The following is a 9,732-nucleotide window of genomic DNA, read 5'->3' as shown; positions in this document are numbered from 1 at the left end:
AAAAAAAAAAAATGTTTCCTCAAAGAAAACTCCAAGCCCAAACAGTTTCACTGCTCAATTCCTCCAAACATTCAAGAAAGAAATTAGACCAATCTTACCCAAGTCTTCTAGATAATAAATATTAGCTATCACTATTTTATCATTAGACAATTCGTGTGATCTCAAACAAAAATTTCCTACATAAATTTCAATTCCAGATATGGGGTGTCTGTGGTAGGCACTCAGCACCCTGGAAATGGGGGTTGGACTCTTACCATCCTCGTCAGTCTGGAAGGTGACCTCCTTGCCCTCCTTGCGCCCCTCAGGGTTCATGAGCACGAGCCGCACCTGGACATTCCGGTAGGGCAGCAGGTTCTTGATGGTGTAGCGACTGGTGCCCCGCTCCATCTTCACACACTCCCGGAAGGTCTGGTTGTGGCTACTTCCAAGGGTGTAATGATAGCACAGGGACACTGTGTAGGTGTGGCAACGGGTCACATTGTAGCCCAACGGTTCCCACTGTAGGGTCAGCTGGCGGGCCTGGATCTCAGCGAAGGCCAGGCCTTTGGGGGCCCTCATTGGCTCTAGGGAACCCAGGAAACACAAAGGAAGGTAGAGGAAAGAGAAGGAGAATAAGGAAGAAGGACAAGAGGGAGAGCATCAAACAATTGATTGAAATCATCCCTCCTTTGCCCCCAGCAGCTCAAGGGACTCCTAGAACATTGAACAAGGAGTAAAAGTTCATGCTTTGCAGACAGGCCATGTTTGAATCCTGGGTCCGCAAGCTAACAACCACTGGCTGTATTGCTTCATGTCTCTAAACCTTAGTTTCCGCAACTGCAAAATGGGATAATAATAGACCCTGCTTCATAGGATGGTTGTGAGGGTTTAAGGTAATGTGTGGAAAGCATGTGCATAAATGGCTAATACACAACCAAACCAAAAAAACGAAATAATTGACTGTCATCAAGTCCATTCCAACTCATAGCGACCCCTTTGGGTTTCCGAGGTGATAAATCTTTACAGAAGTAGATTGCCCAGTCCTCCTTCCTCAGAGTGGCTGGGGGGTTTGAACCGCCAGCCTTCTGGTCAGCAGTCAGATGCCTTGGGCACTACGCCACCAGAACTCCTTAATACACAACAAGCCCTTCCAAATGTTAGTATAATTTTTATTTAATAACATAGTTCACCTTCTAATTCAAGGTCATCCTGGACTACATCAGACCAGTTTGCATCAAGCTGTTACTGTTCTTAATTTGTCATTCCAAAATTGTTCTGAAACAGGTCATAGTAATACATATTATTCAAAAGTAAATCCAAGTCAAGATGATGGGGGAAATAAGAGCTAAATAGTTCAATAAAGCCAGAGAATGTTCAGGAAACAGAAATGTAAGCCATTGGGTCCTATGAGGTTTCTGAAAGTGAAGTTCGCATTCAGTGGTGAGTTCCCTGGCTACCAAAGCAAAAAGGAAAACACAATATGCTATATAATTATACTGATGACAACGATGATGATGACAATGGCAGCTAACATTTATTGGGGACTTTTTTTATGCCAGGCATTGTTCTAGAGGTTTAAGTGCTTTATCTTATTTAATTCTCACTGTAATCTAATGAAAACTAAACAAACAGACCAAAAAAAAAAATCTCAATTCAACATTCGACTCATGGCACCCCCATGTGTTACAGAGTAAAACTACTCCATAGGGTTTTCTTGGCTGTGATCTTTACAGAAGCAGACTGCCAGACATTTCTTCCAGTGCCAGTGAGTGGCTCAAACTGCCGACCTTTAGGTTGGCAGTCTAATGCAAACCACTTGTGCCACCTGCTGTTATTAGCCCTGTCTTACTGATGTGGAAATGGATGCACACATTAAGCAACTTGTCCACAGTCACACAAACAGTTAAGTGGTGAAGCTAGAATCCAAACCCAGTCAGGCTGGCTCCAGAACTCATGCTCTTTACCATCAACCACCTGTCTCTGAATGAGGAATTTATTGTCAAAAAAATTCACAGCAATGCCACAAGAGAGACAGACACCTACCCACTACAAAGGGGGAGCATGTTGTTGTGTTTTACAGTCTCTTGCCAACTCCATAAGGCCAGCAGGTTACCCCGTATTACAAATAAAGAAATTGAGGCATCTGAAGCAAAGCTAGGATGGAGCCCATGGCTCAGCCCCCAGGCCTGGGTCTACGTTAACCAGCAACTCTCTGGGCCTCAAATTCCTCATCTGTAAAATGAGGGGAAAAGCCAATATTATTTCTAATGGTCCTTATCTCTCTTGCACCCTGATTCTATGAAATGCAGTTTCGAGTCCTCTGAGCACCTGCAAAGTGTCCCTAATTATAGAAGCTCAGAACATGCCTTAATGAGCAGGTGAGAAGTGCTGCTGCTTGGCCTCTTCAGACAATTAAGCACAACCTTACCATGTTTTTTATATGATTAATTTGCTCAGAATGCTTTTTACAAAGAAGACACTAGGAAATACATCAGCTCAGCCTGCTCTTAACTCAAGAGTATGCATAAGTAGCACAGCTTTAGATGCTGGCCCCAAGTACAACACAAGTTTCTGTTCCAACCCAGGAGTTTCCTTTCTACCTGGGCCGCAGGCATGTGGTATGTCTCTAGTCATACATCAATTCACCAAAGAGAGTTATTCCAGCATCTGCTAGGAGCAAGGGCCACCCTCTGACTTCTTACAGAGAATCTGACTCCCTTCTCCCCACAAGTAAGGCACACCCAAGTCCCATCCCACATGAATATTACAGAACTGGCTCCCCATACTCACACTTCCTGTGGGACACTGGCTGCAAGACTCCTTATCACCTGTGATGGTTAATGTTATGTGTCAACTTGTCTAGGCTATGAGTCTTAGTGGTATGGCAGACATTGGACTGATTGCTCTTCTATAATATTATAATGTTATCACCTCCATGATGAGATCTGATATGAGCAGCCAATCAGTCAAAAAGGGAGTTTTCTTAGGGGTATAGCCTGCCTCCAATATACAAATGGATGGTCCAGCAAGTGTCACTCTCTCTCTGGATCCTGCCTCTGACTCATCATCATCTGACCTTCAATTCTTGGGAGAGGAGCCAGCAACCTACCATCTGACCTGCCAGTTTTGGTTTGTCAGTCCTTGCAAGAACATGCATGAGTCAGGAGAAGCCTCCATCCTGATGCCTGACCCACAGATTTGGGGCTTGCCAGCCTCCACAATGGTATGAGCCATTTCCTTGAACTATGTCTCTATCTATATACTTATATATACACATTTCACTGGATTTGCTTCTCTAGATAACCCAACCTAAGACACCACCCTTATGCTTCCCAGTCCACAGAAACCTTAATATAGTTTTGTTTGAATCCCCACAACCCATCTGTCAGTTTGTCATACTGTGGCGGCATGTGTGTTGCTGTGATGCTAGAACAGGCAGGGTCACCCAAGATGCACAGGTTTCAGTGGAGCTTCTAGACTAAGAAGGACTATGAAGAAAGGCCTGGCAACATACTTCTGAAAATTAGCCACTAGAACCTTATGGATTACAAAAGAACATTATCCAATTCACTGGCTTTGGACACATCATCAGGAGGGATCAATCAATGAGGACATCATGTTTGGTGAAGTAGAGGCCCAGGAAGGGTGAGAGAGACTCTAGTGGGATGGTTTGACACCAAGAACCAACAGCTGCAACAATGGACTCAAACATGCCGGCCATCATGAGGATGATGTAGGACCATGCAAAGTTTCATTCTGTTGTACATAAGGTCCCCATGAGTGGGAGTGGACTTCAGGGCAGCTGTCTGTCCATCTTCTAATCCATCATTCTCATGCATTTAGAACAGACGGGGTGGTTTTGTGTGTGCTAACTCTGCCATCTTGTGCAGAAGTCCTCACACTATTTCCTCACTTTCTAGTTCTGCTTCTGGAATGACCTGGCCGCTCCACCTGTACTATCCCAAGGTGTCTATGGAAGCCAAGGTACCCCTGTTTTATTTGCACTGGTGAGAATGAGTCTGGGCTTCCTGCAGCTCTGCTCACTCAATCCCCACCCCCTGGAATACCAGCCCCACATTCACCCAACATTTCCAAGTTCAGGTGAAGTGCACTGCTTCCTTTGCCCTCCTGCAGCACTTAGAGCAAGGCATGAAAACTTAAATGTAAACTGATGCCACAAGCCAGGTGGGGACTGTAGCAAACAGGACAGAGGGTGTCCCATCCGTAAAAGGCAGCTGCTACTCAGCTCCAGGCAATTGTTGCCATGTAGGACTACAGACTCAGGGTTGTCAGATCCTCCCATTTTTCAAGAGAATTCAGAAATTCTGATTTTTATGCAAAATCTCCAGATTTTTAAGTATTGGCAACCTACTCAAGTTTTTTAAGACCACTTTTTAAGGTAGTTAAAGGTATACAAGATAGCAACCTCTGACTTGAAGGATGAAACACCTAACCTCCTACTTGGCCATCTCATTCTCTAAAATGTATGTTACCTCCCATCCTCCTAGTTAGATTGAGGGGTCTTTGCAGAGAAGGCCCATTTTTCTCTTTGCTTCCTACACTGATCAAATCTGGGCAGATCCAGGGTGCTCAAATAGTTTGTTGACTACAGACTGATATGTTGATTGAGGGGTGTGAATTAATGAGTCTCTGTGTGTTTCCAAAAACCATCTGGCACCCAGACACACTCTCTTCAGCTGCCAACACACACTGGCAAAACAGAACATGGGGATCTCAAAGCTCCATCTCTTTATTTTTATTTTTTTTTTTTTTCTGAAAAGAGAAACAGTGTCTTTTTACTGTAATTCAGTGCACTGAATTATATTAATCATAAACCTTAGTTCATAAATATTTATCAGTGGTATATTCATGGCTTTTTAAAAATTGAGTTACTTTTCAAAGTTTACAGAGCAAATTAGTTTCCCATTGAACAATTTATTCCCATTTTGTTTTGTGACATTAGTTGCAGTCCCCTCAACGTACCAACACTCTTCCCACTTCCTCCCTGGGTTCTCATTTCCTTTAGTCCTCCTTTCCTGCCCCTTCTTGCCTTCTGAACTTTTGAGCAAATCCCGCCCTTAGGCCTTAAATAGTTGATTGTTCTGAGAAGTACATTCCTCAAGAGTGTTACTGTTCACTTTATTGGACTGTCTATTGTTTGGCTGAAAGGTGCTCTCCGGGAGTGCATTCAGTTCCAAGAATGAAGGGAGCCTCAGGGCCATATATTTAACTTCCTTTGAATCTCAGTTTCCTTGACTAAAAAGTGGAGATAATAACATCTATTACACAAGCTGATTTGAGTCAAATTATCTAGTAATGTGAAGTGGAGTCCCTGGGTGTTGTAAACTGTTAACACATTCTGCTGCTAACCAAAAGGTTGGAGGATTGAGCCCATTCAAAGGCATCTCAGAAGAGAGACCTGGTGATCTACTTGGGAAAAAAGAGCCATTGAAATCTCTAGCGAGCACAGTTCCACTCTGACACACGTGGGGTCGCCATGAGATGGCAACTGGTGACAATGTGAAACACTAATCACAGTATAAAATTAGTATAACCATTTTTTAAACATGTATGTGAATGCCCATTCTTGAACCACTCCTAACTAGTAATTTAAAGAAATAATTCAAGGGGGGAAAAAAAAAACTATAAGCACTACGTTTTTCAGTGTAGTGTTGCTTATAATAAAAAACAAAAACAAAACCCCTTGAGTCAAGTCTGACTCATGGCAACCCCAGTGTTACAGAGTAGACCTGCTCCACTGGGTTCTCCTGACATAATCTCTATGGAAGCGATTCACCAGGCCTTTCTTCTGTGGAGACACTGGGTAGGTTCAAACCACTAACCTTTAGGTTAGTAGCCAATCTCAAACCACTTGTACCACCTAAACTCATTGCCGTCAAATCAATTCCAACTCATAGTAACTCTATAGGACAGAGTAGAACTGCTCCAGAGGGTTTCCAAGACTGTAATCTTCAGAGAAGCAGATTGCCTTATCTTTCTCACACGGAGCAGCTGATAGGTTCCAACCACCGACCTTCTAGTTAGCAGCCGAGCCCTTTACCTCAGTACCACCAGGGACCTCTTTATAATAATAGGAATCTGAAAACAAACTAATAGTCCAGCAATACAGGGATAGCCAATGGACTTCTACACAACCAATAAACATAAGTATAAACAACATAACACTTATACAACAACATATACACCACCAAGCAAACAAAGCTGAATACAGAATGCCATCTACAACCCAACGACAAGGGTGTAAAAATGTGCACTTAAGCAGAGATCTGAAGAACACAGAGAAACTCAAACAGCTGCTGGGCTGGATGATGAGATTTAGGGCGTTTTTCTTTAATGCCTTTTCCTGATGCTATATTACTGTTTGTACAGTAAATGGTATTGTGAGAAGGGAGCTTCCTGGGAATGGAGATGACAACACAGCTGGCCAGCAGTAAAATAATTACAGGCCTAAGCACCTCAGCAAAGAAGGGGGTGGTGATGTCAACAAAGAGAAGTGTGCAATTAAGCAGGGCAGGATAAGTTGTTTAGGTTGTGTCTGCCTGGTCTCTGCCCCAGCTTCCGTTCTGGCCACCCATGGAAAGCACAGTGCCCAGCACAAAGTGGATGCTGAGCACGTGATGGTTGTTGTTGCTGTTGTTGTTAGAAACACTGGGTTAGAAATCAGAACATTCAAATTGTGATTCTGGCTCTGCTGTGGACTCACTGTGTAGATCTGGGTGATTAAACCTCTGAATCTCAATTTATCAATCTGTAAAATGGGAACAACAAGACAGGCATATGAGCTGAACATTTACATTAGGTAAATACACTCCTTGGAGAGATCGATCATGGGAGAATAGAATGGATAGAAGGGCTGTGTACACACAGGGAGACAGCTCAAGGGGCAGGAGTGCATGAAGGGATGGACACTGGGAAGAAGTAACTATGGGGAAGAAGTGGGAAGGGAGCTGTTGCGTTGTGTGGGAAACTGTAGTCAATGTCATGAGACAAAGTGTATGTGAACTGCTGCATGTAAAGTGAATTTGCTCTGTAAACTTTCACCCAAATCACAACAAAAATTAAAATTTAAAAAAAGATACAGGGATTACAATTTATTAGACAAAAAAAAAAAACCAGGAACAACAATAGTATGTTGTTGTTATGTGCGGTCGAGTCAGACCCAACTCATAGCGACCCCTCTTTGGGTTTCCATGGTGGTATCATTACAAAAGTAGATCGCCCAACCTTCCTTCTGAGGAGTGGCTGGTAGGTTTGAACCGCCAGCCTTCTGGTTAGCAGTCAAATGCCTTACACACTACGCTACCAGAGCTCCTAACAGTAGTATGTTGTTGTTGTTGTTGTTATGTGCCAGCGAGTCAGACCCAACTCATAGCAACCCTTCCTTGGGTTTCCGAGGCAATATCACTACGGAAGTAGATTGCCCCATGTTCCTTCCGAGGAGTGGCTGTGGGTTTGAACCGCCAGCCTTCTGGTTAGCAGTCAAGTGCCTTAGCCACTACGCTACCAGAGCTCCTAACAGTAGTATAGTGGAATGGAAAAATCAAGAACCACCACCTTGAAACCTTAGTTCTTGACCCACTGAAGAAGGCAAGTCCCTTCCCCCTCTGGGTCTTGGTTTCCCCTCTGCACACCAAGGGGCGATGGAACAGAGATTATCTATGGACTCCTTAGCCCTGATTTCTTTTAGTCTAAGTACCTGGCTGGAAGTGGCTTTGAAAAGTTAAAAAGCACCGTAAGAATGACAGTTATCATTTACTAAATGCTTATGGTGTGTTAAACCCTATACTTCACATGTATTTAATACATTTACATGCAATTATCCACATTTAATCCTAAACATTGGTGGGGACCCTGGACTCTCTTTTCCATCTACACTTAGGCTCCAAAATCTAAAGACTAATCAGAGGTCCTCAATCAGGTTCTCTAATTGACATTTCGGGCCCAATAATTCTGTGATGAAAGGATGTCCTGTGCATTGCAGAATTTTAGCACCATCCCTGGCCTCTATCCCCTGATGGCCAGTGGCAACTCCTTCCCCAGCTGTGACAACCAATATGTCATCAGCCATTGTCAAATGTCTCCTGAGGGACAACCTTGCCCCCAGTTGAGAACCACTAGTGTAAATGATCTCATCCAGTCTCATGGCTTTAAACACCATTTATATCATCTCTCTATGAACAACTTTCAATTTTATATCTGCAGCCTGAACCTCTTCCCTGAACTCCACACCTGTGTATCCATCTGCCTGATGGATAACCCCACTTGAACATCTAATAGGTATCTCAAAACACTTCCAACATGGAACTCCTGATCTATAATACCCTCATCAAACCTGTCACTCCCCAGTCTGCATCATTGGCAGTAAATGACAACTAACTCCATCCATCTAGTTGCTCAAGCAAAAACCTTGGAGCCATCCTTGACTTCTATTTCCCTTTCTCATCATATATCCAATCCATCAGAAAATTCAGTTAGCTCTACCTTCAAAATACATCCAGTATCTGACCACTTTTCACCACCTCCACCACTTCCACTCTGTTCCCAGCCACCATCTTCTCTCAGCCTCCTCACTGTTTTCCCTTCTGGTACCCTGGCCCTCCTAGAATCTATTCCTCCACAAAAGGGCCTGAATGATCTTTTGAAATAAAAGTAGATGATGTCATGCCTGCTCTCCAAGCCCCTCAGGTGGCTTCCCAGCTCATTGAGCATAAAATGGCTCTGAGTCCCACAGCCCCAGCACAACTTCACCCTCATCTTCTGCCATGTCTCCCTCAGTCTCTAGACCACGGTTACCCAGGTCTCCTTGCTGCTCCTCACACATGCCAACCACGCTCTAGCCTCCAGACCTGTACACTTCCTGTTTGATCTGCCTAAAATGCTCCTTCCCCCAGCAATTCTCCCAGTTCAGTCCCTCACCTCCTTCAGGTCTCTGTTCAAATGTCACCATCCCAGTAAAAGGGTCCCTTGAGTTTTTTTGAAATAACAAGCCTCCTACCCTCATACCCATCTCCTTCTCTTCTTTATTCTTCTTCACAGCATGTCTCATTATCTGACAAAGTATATATTTCACTTGCTTACTTATATATGTCGTCCATCTCCACCCACTACAATGTGAGTTCAATGCAGAGTTCCATAAGAAACTCATGTGCTGGTCGTCTTTATCTGCCTTGTTCACAGCTGTATATCCCTCAAAAGAACAGACCAAACTCACTGCCATCGAGTCCATTCCAACTCATAGAGACCCCCACTGGGCTTCCAAGGCTTTAAATCTTTATGGAAGCAGACTGCCTCATCTTTCTTCCCCTCCAACCTCTTGGTTAGCAGTCAAATGCCTTAAACCCTATACCACCAGAGCTCCTTGTACATCCCTAGCAACTAGAATAGTATCGGGCACATAATGTTGTTGTTAGTTGCCATTGAGTGGATTCCAACTCATGGTGACCCCACTATGTAAAGTAGAATTGCTCCATAGGGTTTCAAGGCACAGATCACCAGGCCTATCTTCAGAGGCACCGTTGGGTGAGTCTGAGCCACCAAACTCTCAGCTAGAAGTCATGAGCTAAGCCATTTGTGCTTGAATGTACTGTAGGCTAATCTGTATGGTAAAGATTATTATTATCCCCAAAAGGTAATGAAGCACCCTCAATGGAGAGAGACTGAAACCATTCCTCTTGAGAACAGGAACTAGACAAGGATGCCCGCTATCACCACTTCTATTCAACATTGTACTGG

The 9,732-nt window shown here is 43.8% G+C and overlaps 1 protein-coding gene across 1 annotated transcript in view; it reads right to left on the bottom strand.

Moving 5' to 3' along the window:
* PTPRU (protein tyrosine phosphatase receptor type U) overlaps positions 1-9,732 on the bottom strand; it is a 111,780-nt gene that overhangs the window by 70,283 nt on the left and 31,765 nt on the right. The window contains exon 8 of the mRNA XM_007935844.2: positions 255-563. Coding sequence (XP_007934035.1) covers positions 255-563 — 309 coding nt within the window. The remainder of the gene's footprint in view (positions 1-254; positions 564-9,732) is intronic.

The sequence above is a fragment of the Orycteropus afer genome, unplaced genomic scaffold (genome assembly GCF_000298275.1).
Source record: "Orycteropus afer afer isolate SDZICR_OR568_19922 unplaced genomic scaffold, OryAfe1.0 scaffold00031, whole genome shotgun sequence".
Taxonomy (NCBI): domain Eukaryota; kingdom Metazoa; phylum Chordata; class Mammalia; order Tubulidentata; family Orycteropodidae; genus Orycteropus; species Orycteropus afer.
This window is presented reverse-complemented; position numbering and strand designations above follow the sequence as displayed.